Source organism: Quercus lobata, chromosome 4 (genome assembly GCF_001633185.2).
Source record: "Quercus lobata isolate SW786 chromosome 4, ValleyOak3.0 Primary Assembly, whole genome shotgun sequence".
Classification (NCBI taxonomy): domain Eukaryota; kingdom Viridiplantae; phylum Streptophyta; class Magnoliopsida; order Fagales; family Fagaceae; genus Quercus; species Quercus lobata.
In genome coordinates, this window is record NC_044907.1 from 7,139,845 (window position 1) to 7,160,659 (window position 20,815).

General features: G+C 30.0%; 1 protein-coding gene and 2 long non-coding RNA genes across 3 annotated transcripts; 1 reads left to right on the forward strand and 2 right to left on the reverse strand.

Annotated features, from left to right (window-relative positions):
• Positions 1 to 1,106: 1,106 nt before the first annotated feature.
• Positions 1,107 to 3,741, reverse strand: LOC115986591. Its single transcript, XR_004090798.1, has 3 exons — positions 3,718 to 3,741; positions 2,207 to 2,283; positions 1,107 to 1,453 (listed from the first exon to the last, which is right to left on the reverse strand). It is a non-coding gene; the product is annotated as an uncharacterized LOC115986591 (long non-coding RNA).
• Positions 3,742 to 10,801: 7,060 nt separating this feature from the next.
• LOC115983676 lies at positions 10,802 to 13,352 on the reverse strand. The gene is made up of 3 exons (XR_004090158.1): positions 13,150 to 13,352; positions 12,182 to 12,252; positions 10,802 to 11,174 (listed from the first exon to the last, which is right to left on the reverse strand). It is a non-coding gene; the product is annotated as an uncharacterized LOC115983676 (long non-coding RNA).
• Positions 13,353 to 16,939: 3,587 nt separating this feature from the next.
• LOC115983675 (purple acid phosphatase 5-like) lies at positions 16,940 to 20,449 on the forward strand. Its single transcript, XM_031106406.1, has 8 exons — positions 16,940 to 17,231; positions 18,382 to 18,594; positions 18,819 to 18,930; positions 19,035 to 19,261; positions 19,367 to 19,505; positions 19,608 to 19,828; positions 19,908 to 20,029; positions 20,108 to 20,449. Exons 1-8 carry the CDS (start codon positions 17,058 to 17,060, stop codon positions 20,292 to 20,294), a joined length of 1,395 nt encoding a protein of 464 aa, XP_030962266.1. The 5' UTR covers positions 16,940 to 17,057; the 3' UTR covers positions 20,295 to 20,449.
• The last annotated feature ends 366 nt before the right edge of the window (positions 20,450 to 20,815 follow it).

Consider the following 20,815-nt stretch of genomic DNA (forward strand, 5'->3'; position numbering starts at 1 on the left):
GGTAGCAAATCAAGACACCAAAGGAAGGAAAAAAAAAAAGAAGATTTGTACAACAAAAACACAGCTCTAAATTGTGAGATACACTTTCAAAACTACAACTATACAAAAATTCAATTCTTTGAAGGGTACGAAACAACACAATACTGAACACCACAAAAAAATTCCATCACTTATTCATTTGAAATTAGAATTCCCCATAGATAGTAAACTATCATGTTGCAAAGGTACATGTGCAAGATTTTAAAACTATATTTCAATTTAACAAAAAAAGAAAAAAAGAAAAAAAAAAGACCATGTTATAAGAGTAAAATCATGTTGCTAAGGTACATGCACAAAATTTAAAAAATATATTTCACATTTGACACCAATGAATGGTGACTTTCATTTTAACCACATGTAGATGAAAGTATGAGTTAACAACACAATATTTTTGCATGGAGAAAAATAATTAACTAATTGTTTGAGTTTGTTTGCTGTTTAGAAAGGTGGAAAGGAAAATGCAAAACAATATCCATTACTATTATATCCTTTAATAGTGATAGTTGCCAAACTGAATTTTATGGCATGTTTGGATCTAAAAAATTTTCAATTTCAAACACTTTTGAGAACAAAAGAAATCTAATACTCAAGCATGTTTCTTTCTTCCCCCTTTTGGGTTAAGTCGCCTTACATAAAATGATTCGATTTTAGATATCATTTCAAATTCATAATATTACAAGTGTTTTTGGTTGGACAAAATCACCTAACAATTTTTCAAACAACTATTCTTAAAACCCTTGTTTTAAATCCTCAAACCCAAATGCAAATTTAACATCCACAAGAATCATTTGTTCCATACAAAATAGTGAAAATACATTACAATAACGAAAACCACCAAGAAATGAACTCTCTACTTTCTCAAAAAGAGGCTCATACCCAGTTCCCTCAATTTATTCACTTGAGTCATTGACTTAAGAATCACTGCATTCCTATATCATCATTAAACACCAAAAACAAATACATCAAAAACCACATTTTTATAAAAAATAAAAAACATAAATCAAAAGCAAGTGCCAATCTAAGCAATGTATGTGTACAATTTAGCAAAACATTAACTAATTACTGACCTTAATTATTTTTCAAATTTAATTAAACTCCCTCCCACATGGAATGATTGAAATGCCTCGACAAATTCAACAAAACAGTAAGGTTCATTTTGACATGCCCAATATTGCTTTTGGTCTTTATATGATGTCACCTATAAACATTTTATTATGCATATGAATTAATGAGAGTCTCCATGTGATGCTCACCTTTCAAAGATCAAGCATTTCTATTGGAACATATTAAACAGAAAAACCTATATCTACACCTACTTCTTGAAAGAAGTTAGCCACACTTTTCCTTGCAAGACATTTAAAGCCCATGGATTCAAAAAATCAAGCTCGAGTTTGCAGGGACCTTGGTTCACAATCTGGCCATCAGAGATGAGAATAATATCATCAAAAAGATCAAAGTCTCTTGTACTGTTGGCTGAAGGAGGTGAGATGACAGGAGTTCAATGAAGATTGTGAATACATTATTTAAGCAAATTCACTATTTGAAAAGTTGTCAAGCAATCCAAATAAATAGATATCTCATCCATAAACAGTGCTTTTACTGGTCCAACCAGCACCTCAACTTTCACTTTTTTTTTTTTTTGGATCAAGAGATCTCGTCTTTCATTTAAGTATCAAAGACATAATTATTTCAATTAACAAAAGTTAAGGTAAATTGGTGTTCTTAATCTAGTTTACTTGCTATAACACACTTTCTTTGTCCTCCTGAGGTTGAGATACCCCTTTAACATTTGATCTCCAACCATGGTAACAGTGTACACTTCAAATCCCAATACTTGTAATGAAGTGAACTCAAATAAATGATAAATCAGGCAAAACTATTATGGAACTTTGACACTCCATGCTAATGTTGCCTTTAGAAAATAATCTATAATGTTGCTAGCTTGCCTCTTGGCCTTAAGTTAATGCTCCCTTAAAATAGTAGAAGCCAAAATAAAACCACATAACTTGTCAACCGCAACGAATGTGACTTCTCTAGACCAGAAAAGGTGAGTCTATATATTAAATCTTACTTTGAGCGTAGGCTTTGATAAAAACACAATTTGAGCTAGACTATCTATCATTTATTGAGGTAGAGAATAAGCCATTCACAACAACTTCTTTCTTACCTTAATGAAGATATCAATATCTAGATAAGGCATAATATTGGCTGCTTTCTCTCTTCTAGACAACTCTGCTTGCATCTCTACAAATTTACAAAATAGTATGCATGTGAGTCTTGTATTACAAAAACTAATTATGTGGAGTACACCAACCATAATACTGTGAAACATTACAGTTGACAACAATATTAAAAAATTCAAGTACTCTAACGGAATTTGAAATAGAGAATTCTTGTTTGGAATTCGCATCCTTTCTCATAGTGTGGAAATTCATAAAAATTACCAAAATTTAATAGTTAAACCAAATTTTATTTTTGGTACTCTAACATCAAAGCATTGAATATTCTTTTATAGACCAAAAATACAAACAAATAAATCACAACCGAACTTTTTTAGCTTATTAGGATGATTAAGTTACTCAAGTATGACTTAAAAAAAAAAAAAAAATTCAAGTATGAATTTTATATACTAATAACACCAACAAAGATACTCTTGACAAATAAATAATATTCACTCATTTGTTACACTCTGCTTGAATAGATTGTAACATTGACTTCCTTAATTTCTTGTTCCAATTCCACGCCATTTCTCACATTGCAAAAATGCATAAAACTAATGAATTTCAACGTTTTAACCAACAATGTCTAGTAACTGACCAACCAATTTTGCCTATGAATCATGGGCCAGGAAAATGGATAGTAACTGCACGGCTGATATAAAGCTTCTAAGATAATAGATTATGGATGAATCTTGCAACTCAATGTGTCAACTTCGAGGAATTGGGTTAAGACACGCATGTTCTCAAGGTCAGTAAACTTGCGCCAAGATGCAGATATGACTGGCTCCCATAGGTGCTTGTAAAAGTACTCTTGTCTTTATGGCTGTATGCTTTTCCATTTTGTATTTATAATTTGCCCTTAGCCTGATAAAGAAACAATAAGATTAGAAATGATTAAGACCATATGTTAAGGTGCAGCCTAGTTTCTCACTTTTTAAAAATAAAATGCTATTGAGTTTTTGCCAGAGCAAAGGAACACTAAAACCAAGAAAGTTATACCTTTTTCTATCAATTTGTACTCAAAAGAACATATAATTAAGAATACATAACTTATTGAAGGTGATGCACTACAATGTAATTAACCATGATTAATTACAATTACAAAGAATTGTTAAAATTAGAGCTTGGAAATAAAAGTGGTACATGTAAACTGAGTCTGGAGCATCAAAATTGTATACATGAAGATGAAGTGCAACTCCAACACTTGTTATTCCAGACACAAGCTTCAATAAAATACATATTTTGCTTCTAAGCCAAAAGGGATTGCCAAAATAATCAAGAGTATAACCTGCAAGAAAGACACATATTTGCCAGTCTGCTAAAAAAAAAAACGCAAACCTTCTCAAGTACCTCCAAAAAATAGTAAAATAGCCAAAATTCAAGATAGCTAAAAAGAAACTCAAAATTTAAGCAACCAAACAAAATTTAAGCAAATAAAAAGAGCCAAGAAAGAGTGTACCTTCCATGGAGACGGAGCAGCGGAGAGATTGAACTGCAGAGGAGAAGTTGAGGGATTGGTAATTGAACACAGAAGGAGTGGAAGAAGAAGAATGGAAGGTTCTGTTGGAAAAATAGCATAGAGTGAATAAGAAATTGATGTGTTCTATATTCACTTGAAGATGTTATTATAAGTGGTGAAAATCCTTGAGTCCCACATTGGAAATAATAGAAAATATGAGCTTTGGGCTGAATATTGGGTTGGGCTTTAGGTATGTGTGGACTAGGCCCATTTATCCATTTAATAATAATATTTTATTATTTTATTATTGAGTCAAAGTCTGTATACAGCAGTAATATCTGAAATAGTATTTCAGGTTCAAGAAACGTATAGTCTCATAGTCCTTCATTCATGAAATAAGAACTTTTCAGAGAAAACTCTCCGAGTGAGATTTTTGTTCATTCATTTGTGTCAAAGAGAGAGAAAGAGGCATTGAGTAGTTCATAGAGCACGACCTTGAGTGCTTCATCTTCGTGTTGTTTGATCATTTTATCTTGGGAGGCAGACGTCCACGAGTCTCAAAGCACCACAGTGAAAGTGTGAAGGGCGAAATATGCTTTAAGGAAATTGTGTAAAACACAAGACTTGATCTCAATTGTTCATCCTTTTACGCATTGTTCATCCTTTCAAGTATCTGGTCTGTGAGTCTTCAATTATTTGCAGATTTCTTATTATTTATATGCAGTATTTGTTTATTATTTTTGCCTATTAAATCTATCTGTGTTATTGTTTAATTTTAGATTTGTATATTGTTCCTTTTGTTTTATCACAAAAGTAAATTGTTGAAATATATCCAACAGGTTCTAGAAAGATACGGAGAAGAATAAAAAATCCTAGACCTAAGAGAAGAAGAAGCTCTGGAACTCCATTGGAGGTGTTGTTTATGGGCGAAGGGGAATTTTTTCTTTCTTGATACTGAAGTCGGCTTCATCTTCCTTCCTTCTTCTACTTCTTTTTTCTGGAAAAAATAAAAAAAAAGAGAACTCTAATCTGAGATTTAGCGAAGGTGAGAGGCTTGTTTTTGAGAGACACTAAGAGACGTTCTCTTTAGAATTGAGACAATAAGTTTTAAGAGTGATTGAGATTAATGTGAAAAAAGAAAAAACAAAAACGTGAAGGGCCAAGAGACAGAGAGTTGTTAAAGACTCATTCTAATTTATTGGGATAATGGTGTTTGACACCTAATTTGAGTTTATCTAAGATTAAGATATTATTATTATTGTGGGTCCGTGAGCTCAACTGGTAAAGTTTCTGATGGTTGTATAATAATAATAATAATAATAATAATAATATTATTATTATTATTATATATTTATATAGATAATATTATATTTAGAGAAACATTAGAGAGAGAGAGGAGCTTGAAAGTCTACATAGAAGTGTCCAGGTGAAATGTTCTTGTTTAGGTGTTAAAGTATTATTTATTTTGGCACAAAAATTTTAGAAATTTAGATAGGACACATGGCGGAAAATTGAGAATCCAATTAGCTCACTTGACCAAAAAAAAAAAAGACACGTGGAGCAAAATTAAGAATTCAATTGAAATCTAATTGAATTTTCTTTCAGTTTCACCTATTATTATATATATAGACTAGATTTTGTTAAAATCAAATTCCAAAACAAGGATAATTTGCTAAATAGTTTGAAAAGTGAGGTATTTTGCTACATAATTTTAAAATTAAGTGTATTTACCCATTTTGACCAAGTTATACCTAGTTTACATTTAGTATATTGTAGTTTTCGATAGTTTTTTCACTAAATATACAAAGAGAAAGCATCCACGGTTTAAATCATTTATTGGCATCTATTGAATTATAAGAAGGATAAAAAAAAAAAAAAAAGAGCAAAAAGTTTTTTGCCATAATAAACACTTATGCTCTTAGCTATTTATGTATGGAAAAATAAAATATATAAAGAAGCAATATTTTCTTGACCATCTATACAGAATCGGACGTAAACGCACTAAGAGGTCTATGGTATGGTTATAGTGTGTAGTGTTCTGGCATTGTAGACGTGTTGGTTTTGTTTTGGCTACCTGCTTATAAGAAAGCCCTCGCTCTTTTTCTTTCCAAACCAAGATGAAGAAAGATCATATGACAATAATTTGCATAAAAGATCATCCAATCCATTACTGTACAACTCAAATGAACAATAATAATCAATTCAATGACTACCAGAGTTTAAAGTTTACTGTTACATACCTTCTTTTTTTTCTTTTTCTTTTTTTCTTTTCTAGCAATGTTGATTGTGTAGCTCTGTCACAAAATAGATCTAGCAAAAAAATCTGCATGAATTTTTTTTCCAGCAATGTTAATTGTGCAACTCTATCAGGTCTAGCAAAAAAATATGCATGAATTTTGACTTTTTTTTCTCCAAAACAAAAAAAAATAAACAAATTTAGTGAACACTTTGTCAACCAAAATTTAGGATTCGTTTGGTTGGAAGAGTGGAAAAGTGGGAAGATAGAAAATGGTAGGAGGATGAAAAAGTAGGAGCATAGAAAAAATTTTAATTTCCCTCCTTTTTGTTTGGTTGGGAGTGAAAAAGTTGAGAAATAGAAAAAGTGAGTTTGTATAAATTTACTCATATATCATTGTTTAAAATGATGCTCAATTAAAACCAAAAAAGTGACAAAAAAAAAAAACACAAAAGAAAGAAGAAGAAGAAGAAGAAGAGGCAATGTCCAGGAGGAAGAGAAAAAAAAAGAGGAAGAAAAGGAAACAATGTTCAAGAAAAATGAAAAATAAAAAAGTGAAGAAGAGCAACGTATGGACAAAGCTCATGTGCAAGTGCATAAGGGCATTTTTGTCCATTAAGCAGCCATATTTTCTCCCTTTAGTTTTCTCTCCATTTTGGGAAGAAAACTTTTTAGTGGGTCCGGAGAGAAAACACTTAAGCTCCACCATTTATTTTCCTTTCTCTTCACCCAACCAAATACACTCCAAAAAAAATTTCTTTCCAATTTTCTCTCCAAAGTTTTCTATCCACCCTATTTCACCTCCAAACAAACACACCCTTAAGGTTTATGGTTAAATACCTTCTTTTCCAGCAGTGTTGATTGTGCAGCTCTATCACAAAATGACTAGCAAAAAATCTGCATGAAAAAAAAAAACACTTTGTCAACCAAAATGTAATGAACCGTAAGAATAAATTTAATGACTACCAAAATTTAAGGTTTACTATTGCATATGTTCATTTTCAACTGTGTTGATTTGTGCAATTCTATCATAAAATGACTCTAGCGAAAAATCTGCATGAACAGAAAACAAATTCAGTGAATATATATTGTGTACAAAGAGGATGTGCTACCAAAATTAAAGGTTTACATACCTTTTCAGTAGTATTGATTCACCAAATTGCTTTGAAAAAACAGTATGATTTAAATCATAAAAATAATTACTGTTTTATGAGACAAAGTCACCATCTTCATGATTTAATTACCACTATACTATTTTTCTTTATGAATATATGCCAATATACTATGAATTATGAATTTTCATAGAAAATTATTTTTATATTATTATTATCATGCCTTAATATGCTATAGCAAATCTCCAATCATTTTAACAGTCATAAGCTGGGTCAAAAAATTAAAATAATGACATAAATTAATATTTCAAACAACATAAGTGCAAAGAAACTTTAAACACACTTAAAGTATTATCCACTCTTCCTATTAAAAAAAGAGTATTATTCATTCTAATGATTTATTGACTAAATTTTCATGTATAACCATAAAATTTTAAAATCACGCATAACATAGTGTCACACTGATATTTTGTATCATCATGAATACCATTTGACTACAACTTTAAATTGTTGGCCTGTTTATATATTTGAAAAGTGAAGAAGTTCAGATTAATATTTTATTTACCAACTTATAAGTTTTAGTGCATATGAAGAATAAATAAATAAATAAAATGCATAAATTGGGGGTATCAGCCTTACCATAAATTCTTTGGAGTGATCGAAATTGACTCTGTTTTTTTTTTGGTATGAAAAAAAAAAGTTTAGGAAAAGGTGATTAGTGTGGCTTTCGTAGCCATAATAACTCCTAACTGCTTCCAGACTAAGAGCTCATTTTGATGAAATTTACTTTATTTCATGAAGTCTCTCTGGCCCATACATATCGAATATCGAGAATACAGTATTTCATCAATATGATTAGGAAACAGTAAGTCAAAGAAATACATCTGTATTTCATGGACAGAATTACGAAGCATGAACAATGGTATTTCATAAATCAAATTAAAAAAAAAATCAAGATTTAGTACCATTGAACCGAACAGTATAAAACACAGATACAACAATAAATTAATAATAGTGTTTTCTCAAACAGAATCACTGAAAAATATGATATGAATGAGGCCCTCATACTAACTGAAGGAAATTTATACAGCAAAAGAAATGAAACATAGCTCCCATAGTTGTTCAAGTAATTTATAGAAAAAAATCACTGTAATAGTGAATTAAGAAGTTATTCTTCTAGTTTTATGTCCTGTACTTTTAAGATCATGGAGAACACATGCTTGTGACACAGGTGTGGAAACTCAATCTCAATGCACCAACTCTCAATAAAGTTCAAATTGCTACTCAATCTATCAACCAAATCCAAAGAACTAGCTTAAATTGTGCAAGTGTTTCTGCCTCTTCTTCACATATCACACTATTGTGTTTGAAACAATCTTCCTCATAGAAAGTGTTAGCTCGAGTAGGAAGGATATTATTATTATGGAAGCATTGATATAGATATATTTCACAAAATTTTAAAAAATATTTTAATTAAGTTTTTTTAATTTAGATTAGTTGTTTATTATTTTTTATCAAAATTATTATCTAAATAATATTAGTTTGCAATTAGTTTTCCTTTTCTAGTCTTTTGGAAATTTATTATTAAAACAATTTGCCAACAAACATATTAGACTTTTACTTAAGGGCAAAACTTAGGTACAGTACCTTAGGTTCCCTATTTAAAATTTTGACACCTGTCCAATTTAATAAACCAAGTAAACGACGTTAAAACTAAAATATCTTTTTTTTTTTAATATTTTTTATTTTAAATTTCTTTCTTCCTTCCTTTTCCTGTACTGCAAATGGCTTCTCTTCCAAACCCAAAACCTTTCTCTTCCAAACCACCCATGACCCTTCTCTTCCAAACCCAAAACCCAAAAAAGAAAAAAAAAAGAATATCTCATCTCTCTCTCTCTCTTGTTGTGTGTGTACGTATGTGTATCTGTTTCCTTTCTTTTTTTTTGATCTATGATTCTTTCTCTCTCTCTCTCTGGACAAAATAATGAAAGAGGCTGTGACGATGGCTTTGTTGATGTTAAGAGTGTGGAAGTTTCGGGTATAGCTGAAAAGGGTCCCTATTTTGGTTTGAAACCCAGTAGATCTGGCTTTTATTTTTTGATCTTTCCTATTTGGTTACTAAGAAAATGAGGGAGAAGGGTCCATTTTTTGGTTTGAAACCCAGTAAAAAATGAGGCAATTGAAGATTTGAAGCCATGGGTTCTCTTGCAGTTGGAGTATAGGAAAAAAAAAGGATGAACGAAAAAAGAAAAAAAGAAAGAATTTTTAGTTTTAACGTCCTTTGTGTTGGAAGGTTAAATTGGACAGATGTCAAAATTTTAAGTAGGGAATGTAAGGTACTGTACCTAAGTTTTGCCCTTTACTTAATAACTAGCGTTTAACCCGCGCAATGCGCGGAATCATTTTATGAGTTAGGAAAAAATCAACTTAATATATTATACTTAATGTGATGGTAAAATATGGAAGGGGGGTGGATGGTTAGTTGTTCAAATAATGATGCTAATGTGAAAGTATTCTTCTAAAAGACAAACATAACCTGACATCAACACATGATTTGGAAAAAATGTTAATTGAAATCTCATAAGTTATAATTAATTGGTTCAAGGTTTTTTTAAAGGCTGTGGGTTCGAGAGAATATAGTTATTGAAGTATGAAATAAGTAGAAGATAAATTTGGCTAATAAAATCATTCTATAAAGAAAAAATTTGTTGCGAAGTGTATAAGATACGTTGGTTATCAAAATGTTTGTTTATTATTTTAAAATGCAGTAATTAACCCAAAAAATTCCATAATTCCATTTGCAAAAAAATTATTATTACTATACATTCTATACATTCTAAAGTATGCATGTTGAAATTTGGTTAGGAACACATAGATTTGCATGATCAATAAATATTTTCCTCTTGTATTAAAAGTTGTCCTAACAACATTTATTTTAAACTTAATCTTTTCCCTTGATATCTCTATCACATAGGATTAAAAATTCTTAAGTTAGCTAGCGTTCATTATTCCTAGAACTGGTCCAATATTTTCCAACAACTTCACTCTCAATCATCACAACCCAAATTACACATCTAATCTATGTCACAATTACTTGGAGCCAAACAAATTAACCTTTAATGCAATATAATCGCAATCATGTTGAAATAGTCTTTGAAGGCAAGAATTATGAAATAAAACTTGAACATAATTAAATCAATGAGTTTAGCATACATCAAGAGTGTCACATTTTTAATTTTTTATGCCATGCTAAACTCATATTCACCACCAACACCACTGCAATGTTTTTGCATAGGTGCAGCATAAAATCTTGTACAATGAAAAATTACAAAATTCAGTACTAAATCTCCATATCATATCATGTTTTTTATTTTTTATTTTTTATTTTTTATTTTTTTTTTTTGCATTATATTAGAAGTAGAGAGAGACTCAACATATCTTGTCATATGCAGAAGAATTGCACAATAAAAAATACAAATAATTTTTACCTTTAACCTTACAAATAATTAAAAAAAAATTTATTAATCAAATGTATTATACTATCTACAAAGGAAAAAAAAAGAAAAAAAAAATGACTCATTTCACATCTCTTGTAAATTCCAAATGCTTATTAAGCTTGCATGGTTTCAATATAGAAATCCAAATGTTCAAAGGTTCTACACATTCATTTTGTCACATTTTTAACCCATAAACAGAAAATACCAGACATAGAATTTCATAAATTTAAAAGATCACAAAAATAATACATATAGAATTTCATAGATTTGATAGAGTGTGTTATCCTTCGGATATACATATAGGTTGAAAGAAAGACACATTTTTAACTCCAACCAACATTTCTTGTGATTTGTGACTCCTGTATAACTACCACCTGCCATTTGTCAATATTTATCTATAAGCTGATTTGGCAGAAAATACAAAACAATAATATTAGTTAGAATGCCACAAGAATGTAACATTTTCCTTCATATTTACCCTAGAAGACCATATCAAAAAGTAATATCATAAATGTTTCTACAACAAAAAGCAATAATCGAAGAAAATGTTCCTTCCACAGCACTTCAAAACCTTTGTGCACATAAGCAATCATAAGCTAGAGGAGCCTGTAGCTGCCAATTCAGAAGAAAGGTGGAAGAGTTTCAAAATCAGACTCAACAATTTCTATAGATTCAAAATAAAAAACATATAGCTTCACTCCTAACTCCTAAGCAAGTTCACAAATAATATCAAAATAAGCATGATGTCTATTTCCTAATAATGAAGACTTTACAGTCATCAATCAAATACAATTAGATCATGGTAATTATGGTAAGAAGTGTTTTCGTAATAGTACTATTTGGTGTTTAGGCTGAAACACACAACAGTTGTTTAGGCAGTGTCTGTTGGCGGCACTGTCCTGTTTCCTCATTGGGTGAACCTGAGTTCATATCTCTCCCCTCCCTCACTTGAAAAGAAAAAAAAAGAAATCCGAACTTCATGTCTACAACTTCCTAAACTATTAAACCATGGCTAGAGTTTGGACTGTAATTTACTTCTTATCAATTATTATATTACTGTTTGAACTTAACAGAATTTGTATTGCTTTTTATATTTCTTTGGATTGGTTGGTCAAAATATTTTGATACCATTTGATTTCTTGCTTATTACACTTTCCTTTTTTTTTTTTTTTTTTTTTTTTTTTTTTTTTTTTGCATCCTATTGATCTTAAGGTTCATTTTTTTTAATAGGAGACTCATTAACTGCCAGTCTGTACTTGCTGTCATCCTAGCAAAAACAGGAGTTTCAGCCCGTTTTACTTATTATTGAATATGAACCAATGACTTACTGCTTACTATTCAAGGGAAGACGGAGCGCTAAAAAAGAGAAAGCATTATCACTATTTGAAACTGTTTTCCATCCTACCTGATCTACTATTTTTGAAGAGCGATTAAAATTGTAACACAGAGTTTAACAAAATCTTCACACCAAACTTCAGATTTGGCTAATAAAATCAATCTGTAAAGAAAAAACCTTGCTAAAACATGCAAAATCTAAATGGACAAACACAAATACACTAAATGGACAAAATCTAATACGAAGTATGAGATTAGTAGAAGGGAAATCAGACCATCCTAACCTATCAGTTTGTTCCAGCAACTCTTCTTGGAAATTACCCAAGTGTTGTAATTGACAAAGATCTCAACAAATCTGTAATTTCAATAGAATTACAGGGTCAGAATTAAGCTTTTAGATTTGACTATTCAAATCAAGGGTGACACTCCCAATATCTTCAAAACAAAAGGCAAATATGATAAATTAGGTTTACAAATTAGGTATGAAATATTAAATTATATGCAATAAAATTCTTGGTAAATTAACTTAATAACTAAATAGAATAGACAGAAAATAACATAAGAAAGGCAGAATTTTTTAATAATAAACAGATTTTGCAAATTAACAAAACAAAACTCACAAACATAATAATAAATGATGCTAAATACATTCATAACTGATTGTGCATGATGTGTTGAGAGCAAGACTTCATCTTTTTCTAATTGTCTTTCTCTGAATTAGAAGGTGAAATCCAAAATCAAAATTACCCAAATATGCAAATTCGATTCCCATCCAAAATTCCCCAAACAAAACTATTCCTAACCAAAAAACCTAAATCATAACCAACTGAACCATAATACCCACATGTAAATCATAATTAATGCCTAAATTTCAAAAATAAAAAACATAACATAACTCTGTCTCTACTTTTCAACAACAACCATCATATAAGGATTGAAAATAAAAAGAAATAAGGAAGAAAAGTCACAACCTTTCCAAAATTTTATTTTGTTAAGATTAGAAACGGAAGTACAAAATTAAGATCAATTTTTTTAGTGATTTATGTAATCCAAAATAGGAAAAAAAAAAAAAAAAAACAAAGAGCAAAAGAAAATATCGGAAAATTTAGAAAACAAACATTTTGATGGAGAACCCAAAAACCCGAAACAAAAAGGAATCAAAACCAAAATCAAATCTAAATCTATCCAACAAAAAAACTCAATATAAAGTAATATTTCATATCGAAATCTTAAAAAATTGAGAAAAATGTACCGGAGCCAGTTTGACGATCTGATGGTGGCAGATAGATAGCCTAACGGTGTTGAAGCCCATAAATTTTTCTTTCACTATGCATGTGCTTGCAGTTGTGGTGCTCTAGTTTGGCGATTGACGGCTTCTGAACACAGTTTCCCTTCCATATCCTGCGATTTTTTTAGGAGTATTGCAAGCCTTTAAACTGTATTTAAGCGTGGCAGAGTTTTGAAAGGCCAAACATTGTACAGTGCGAGTGTTTTACTTAAAAGTTGTGTACGTGTCAGCATTTTAAGAGGATCTTTTCTCCTATTTGTTAATACCCCTTAAATGTAGGAATTCACTTTCTTTCAGCTTCTTTCAAGCTCAAATTTCCAAAAAAAAAAAGAAAAAAGAAAAGAAAAAAAGAGGAGAGATTGACAATTGAACTCTTTTTTTTTTCAGTGCCAATTTCATGAAATCGACCACAAATCAGGAAATCACTTTATTTATACATGAGACAATGTCTAATGAGCTTCAAATACCATGCACTTAATTGATAATTTCATATAATTTTTTCACACTTTTTTTTTCTCTAATGAACTTGAAATCAACAATACAAAATAGTAGTTCTAGTGATGTACCACCAGACATTTTTCATGTTGTTCAGGTTGATTTAGCCTCTTTTGATTAATTAAAGGAGCAGGTTTCATTCTAAAAAAAAAATAGCAGTTCCAGTGATTTCAAATTTAGTTTCACTTGCCAAGAGTTTTGTAGTAAAACCACTACTTTCTAGTGTTTTTAAATAAGACATTCACTATTAAAATCCCACGATTATCTTTGTTATAAATAATAATTTTAAGAAAAAATCAATTTCACTTGTCCAAGTTTTGCTGGTAAATCCTTCTCAAAAAAAAAAAAAAAAAAAGCTGGTAAATAGGTGGAATGTAAATTTTGATTATTTTCCATGATAAAATATTTTTAGTTCGAGTTGAATATTAAATTTTTTGAAATGTTTGTTTTTAATTAATTTTTTGAAACTTAGTTAACAAGAATAAACTATCCTATTATCAATTATTATCACTTGATATCTTGATAATAGAATTTCATTTAAACTAAACTAGCTTAATAATTAATGTTGTTCCCAAAAAAAAAAAAAAAAAAAAAAGGAGCATAACTACTAATCACTTATCATGAAGAAAAGATAGTCCATTGGTAACATCACAATTTCTAGGACTTGACTTTTATCACATACTAGTAAATGTCCTGTGCGATGCACGGGTATCGTATAAACTTATTTTAAAATATTTTATAAAAAATTATATATATTTTATATGAAATTATCTTTATGACTGCATAATATTCATTCCTAAGATTGCTGCATCTACCATCACTTCCAACCATGAATTATCTTCCTCCTTATATTGAAACTTGTCAATAACATATGCTAAATCTCCTTATAACATGATATATCTTACACATATCTTAATTGCATACACATATTTAAATAGCAAAATTAGTTACCTAGACAACCGTTGCTAGTTTTGCTTCCCCTGAATCCGAATTTCTCTCTCTTTGCAACTCAATGCTGCAATGAGTGGCTTGTTATCACGATTAGTCAAAACTCCTACTTCTCCTTTATTCGGTAAAACCATCAAAATTTATTTTGAAGGACAACTCTTAAGGAGGTTGCTATTTATATTTGATTGGACAAATGTGTAGAGACAAATAATTTTATTACCCAAATCCATTGAATTTGACTCATGCAATTCTACATTGAACTTAGTTCTTGAAGGACAACTATTAAGGAGGTTGCTATCTATACTTGACTGGTCAAATGTGTAGAGACAAATTAATAATCATATTACTCAATCCATTGGATTTGACTCTTGCAATACTACATTAAAAAGTCATCCATTGACTCTATCTACATTAATATTCATTTAAAATAATAAATGAATATTAAAGATTTAAGTTTTTTGGTTAATTTAGAACATCAATCCATTGTTTGGAATACAATGGGAAGGGCATAATTTTTTTAGTACTCTTGATTGTATATGTATCAAATGTTGCCAAAGAAACTAAATATGAGCAAGCTAATGTCATAAATTCAAAATCATTGTTAAAAAAAAAAAAAAAACATTTTTGAGCATGGCTTAATGCATTCTCACACTCATGGAAAGACAATTCAATAGATACAAATTTAACTGATTACACTAATTATATTCTTAACCCATGTAAACTTGCAATAATAGAAGCACCATTCGAATAAAATCTCTTTGAAAAAAACAACTTACATATCTCTAGAGATGACACTACCAAGCTTCCCCTGATGGTTCTTCCTGCCAAAATCAATCTTGAGCACAAAAACTTCAAAACTACACATTAAAATTATTAGGACCTGTTTGATAAGAGTATTTAAATATAGTTTTTTGTTTTTCAACCCATAAAATGGTAGATTTTACACTTGAATCTATTGTTTGGCTAATATTTTCAAAATACAGTTTTTAAAAAATGTATCATATTTTCCTAGTTTAGAACATGATTTATTTTATCTCTTAAATTAAGAACTTATCTTTATCATAAAAAGAATTCTCACACTTCAAATTTGAAACTTATCATTAAAAAAAAAAAAATGTAAGTGATGAGCTCTATTTTCTTATCATTATTCATAAAAGAAAAAAGTAATCTACAAATTCTACACATTACTTTTTGTAATTTTTTTTTAAAATATCAAAAATAGAAATGGTCTCCCAAACAATTATTTTTTGTTTTTAGTATTTTGAAAATTGTTCTTAAAGTGGAAGCCAAACATGTAAAATAAAAAAAAAATTATCTAAAAACTAGTTTCAAGTTCAATTTTTTGAAAATTGTTTTTATATTGCTTTGAAAACAAAAACAAAAGCCCTCCTACCAATCCGGCCCTTAGTTACCATGTACAAAGATTAGCTTGCATACATTTTTCATGTTTTAAAGAAATGCTTTTTTAAAATTTAGTAACTTTATTTCAATGAGGTAATAAATGTTAGCATACTTTTTTTTTTTTTTTTTTTTTTTTTGTGAGAAACAAATGTTAGCATACTTGATTATTAAAAGTTGTAGGTTCCAATTAACTTAACTTGTAAAATTTCTGATGGTTGAATAAAAAATGTGGAGTTCAATCCCCACTTACATTAAAAATAGACTAGTGTTTTTTTTAGAAACAAACAAATTGTTAAATACACATGCTTAATCACATTCTCTCACCAAGCTCAAACACATTATTTAACCCAAAAAAAAACTATAATCAAGAAATGACGCTATAAATTAAAAGTCTCTAAAAAAAATTATTAAAAGTTAGAAGAACATCATACTATAGCAGTTTTTTTTTTTTTTTGGGTAAATTATACTATAGTAGTTAATTACTTATTATATGCCATAATTTTTTTATTATTTATATGTACCATAATTTTATTGTTTACATAGCAAGATGAAATTTCGTCCATCCGTAATAGTCCAACCAAAAAAAAAAAAAAAACCTATAAAAAAAAAACCAAAAAAAGATCAAAAGAAATAAAAACAGAACAAAATAATATTCGGAAGGGATACTTTCTAAGAAGAAAAAAAATATTCTGAAGAGATCCAATTCACAACTCATGATGATCAATTTCTAAACTGTATTAGAGATTTAGAAGTGATCTCCTTGTCAAATTCGAAAAGTTTAAAATCTTATCAGTTATCTCTGACTCCTCAACTTTAGAGTCCTTAGTCATCTAGTATTCGACCTTGCTCTATATATATAAAAATATTCACGTATACCTTACTCTACAACACATACACTGTTCACGTAACTTGCTCTACAACACATACACTGTCCACGTAACTTGCTCTACAACACATACACTGTTCACTTAACTTGCTCTACAACACATACACTGTTCACTTAACTTGCTCTCTCTCTAAAGCAAAATATGGGTTCCAAAAATATGAGTGCACTGTGGATGGTAGCTATGGTGTTTGTGTTGCTGAATATTGGTTTGTGCAATGGAGGGAAAACAAGCCCTTATGTTAGGAAACTATACGCCTCTGAAGACTTGCCAAAGGATACCTTTCCTTCTCCTCCAGGTTTCAATGCACCAGAGCAGGTATTATCATCAACCTTTTTCATGTTTTTTTTAGCAATCAAAAAGTTTCTTTATGCATTATAATGTTTTCGATCGGATCTCATATTTTTTATTTAAAAAGTACCGATTGCATATATTTTTCTACTCAAGATTATCTTATTTAGTATAGATTGTTAGTGTTATTTACAATATGTTAAAACTATTTTGATATATGTATTAGTTAAATTTGTATTTTAAAATCATGACCTATTCTTTTATTGATTAGTTTATTTCATAGTTGTATATTTAGAAGTACCGATTGCATATATTTTTCTACTCAAGATTATCTTTTTTTAGTATAGATTGTTAGTGTTATTTACAATATGTTAAAACTATTTTGATATATGTATTAGTTAAATTTGTATTTTAAAATCATGACCTATTCTTTTATTGATTAGTTTATTTCATAGTTGTATATTTAGATATATATATATTTTTTGGAATATAGATTTTGTAATAGCAAACTGATTTCCCATGTTCCCATCTTGGTTTATCTTTTTAAAAATAGAAAAGCTTCTTTATGCCTTAGATATTTTTTTGGATCACATCTTTTATAATAAAACTTGTTTATGATTTGAAAAGTGGCTTATTGCATATATTTTTCTACTCTAAGGTTAATTAGTTTTATATACTATATGCTAAAAAGTTAAATTCGTATTTTGATTTTTTTTTTATTTAAGTTGCTATGCATCAAATTACAATTATCAAATCATAATTATATATGTTTCTTTTATATTTTCAGTATTTATTTATTTAAAATATCATAATTTTAAATAAAAATTATAAATTGGTAAAAAATATTCCTATAAGATACACAACTTTGCATAAGTGGATTCCAGTTAGCTCAATTGGTAAAATCTCTGATAGTTGTATAAAAAATCTGGGATTCAATCTCCGCCTACACCAAAAACTGATTAGTGTCTTAGTCGGATGATAAGCTATCATCAAGAGCGGACGTCATAGGTTAAAATTCTCTTAAAAAAAAAAAAAAACTTTGCATAAAATATAAATTATTTTTTTTCATATTTAAAATTTGAAATTAATTTTTGTTTTGAACAAAAAATCATATTTAGTAATTAAATGTGGTGTGCCTTTAATTTTTTGTTAGCTAAAAGATTTTTTATACGTGAAGGTTCATATAACTCAAGGAGATTATGATGGGCGAGGTGTGATCATTTCATGGGTGACACCAGTTATGAAACACCCAGATGTTGTGTCTTATTGGGCTGCAGGTGCAGAGGGCAAGCGCAAGCATAAGCATACAGTTCAATCTGTAACCACTACTTACAAATACTATAATTATAACTCTGGCTACATTCACCATGCTACCATTAAAGGATTGGAAGTAAGTGATTGATTTTCAAGTCTTAGTATGTTTGGATACTATATATGCATTGTGTTTCTAATGTATTTATATGAATTTATATTTAATTACCCATTGAAAAACCAATTCCATCAGTCTTGGTGGATTGGATTTACTTTGACATTGCCTATGGCAAGATAGGTTCATTTCAGGCCATACTTGTAGTAGTGCTTTGGGAATTGACATGATTTTGATTTACTTTGTAGTATGACACTAAATACTTTTATGAGATCGGGCAAGGTAATTCAGCTCGTCAATTTCATTTCACAACTCCACCAAAAATAGGGCCAGATGTTCCATACACATTTGGCGTTATCGGTCAGTACAAAAAATTACATGTTATGAATTGTATTGTTGATCTATTTTCTTAATTTAGTGCTAGCTAGCTATAAGATGTAACATGTGTATTGTGTATTGTGCAGGTGATTTGGGACAAACATTTGACTCTTATGAGACATTGAAGCATTATATGGCCAATCCAAAAGGCCAAGCTATGCTGTTTGTGGGAGATCTTTCTTATGCTGATGATCACCCACACCATGACAATGAGAGATGGGATGAATGGGGCCGGTTCGTAGAGAAGAGTACTGCATACCAACCATGGATTTGGGCTGCTGGCAATCATGAGATTGATTTTGCGCCAGAGTTGGTAAGAGCTTTATCAATGTTTGCCTTCTAATATATACATAATCTTGGTTTTAATTGTTGATTGTTGATGGTACTAATGATGGTTCCTGTTCATGTAATTTTTCAGGAAGAAAATGTTCCTTTCAAGCCATATTTGCATAGGTACCTTACACCCTATCAGGAATCACAAAGTACATCGCCGCTTTGGTATTCTATTAGGCTAGCATCTGCACACATCATTGTCTTGTCTTCATACTCTTCATTTGGTAAGAAATTTTCCTCCAATTTGTATATGATATTACCTACAAAGCGATAAAATTATTGAAATAAAGCAATTTGATATTGATGATAAATATCTTGTTTTACAGCCAAATACACTCCTCAATACACTTGGCTTGAAACGGAGCTCTCAAAGGTTAATAGAGCTGAGACTCCATGGCTAATTGTTCTTCTGCACTCACCATGGTACAATAGCAACAGCTACCATTACATGGAAGGGGAAGCCATGAGAGTGACATTTGAACCTTGGTTTGTTCAACACAAAGTTGATCTAGTATTTGCTGGTCATGTTCATTCCTATGAACGCTCGGTAAGTTGTTCTAATTTGCATTTAGTAGATTTGTGTCAATCAATGATTCAATTTTCTAAGTCATTCTAATGTATTGTAGGAGCGCATATCGAATGTAAAGTACAACATAACAAATGGACTAAGCACCCCAGTAAAGGACCCTTCTGCACCAGTTTACATAACCATTGGTGATGGAGGAAACATTGAAGGCCTTGCTTCCGGGTGAGTCTCATTCATTTAGTCTTAAAAATGATTTCTAAGTAGCAGTACTTATTTTATACATGATTATTTTTTGTGCAGTTTTGTTGACCCACAACCAAGTTATTCTGCATATAGAGAAGCAAGCTTTGGGCATGCAATTCTCGAGATAAAAAATAGCACTCATGCCCACTATACTTGGCACCGTAACGACGATAATGAAGCCGTTGCTGCTGATTCAATTTGGTTCTTCAACAGACATACTTATCCAAAAGAAGAGCATAATTAAGCTATCACTATGATTTTGAAGTGACTTTCGGTGGTTCTTTTTAGTTTTGTCTAGAATTTAGGTGCAATAATGAATTATGAATTTGGTTTTAGAGTTGTTTTTTTTTTTTTAGTTATTCATTTTCCTAGTTTGTCATCAATAAAATCATTTTTTATACCCTAAAGCTGTCATACAAGTTGTGTTTATAACTGCCTATTAGAATTTTTCCTAGAAGGCACATTGTTCTATATTATTGCTTTAGCATTTTGGCAGGTAAAAAATTCACTTTTATTCTCAACCAATTCTCTCCAGTTTGGTCTTCAGAGACTTTCTGTAGCTACTCTGCGATGCAAAGTGATAAGGTTCCCAATTCCTAAAATACAATTCAATTGTTTGGACAACAAGGAAAAAAAATTAGAAAAAAGATGTATAAAATTTCAATTACAAAGCGTCAAGGCCTGTGGAGGTTAAAAAAAAAAAGTGCGTTTGATAATGATATTTTATTAAGAATAAACCGAGTTACAAGAATTTTGATAATGTAA

What these genes read in the sequence shown, in the direction of transcription:
- LOC115983675 (XM_031106406.1), top strand. Translation starts at nt 17,058, where the DNA reads ATGGGTTCCAAAAATATGAGTGCACTGTGGATGGTAGCTATGGTGTTT. An exon ending in CTACCATTAAAGGATTGGAA is followed by an intron (nt 18,595 to 18,818) that starts GTAAGTGATTGA and finishes TTTACTTTGTAG; the next exon opens with TATGACACTAAATACTTTTA. An exon ending in TTGATTTTGCGCCAGAGTTG is followed by an intron (nt 19,262 to 19,366) that starts GTAAGAGCTTTA and finishes GTAATTTTTCAG; the next exon opens with GAAGAAAATGTTCCTTTCAA.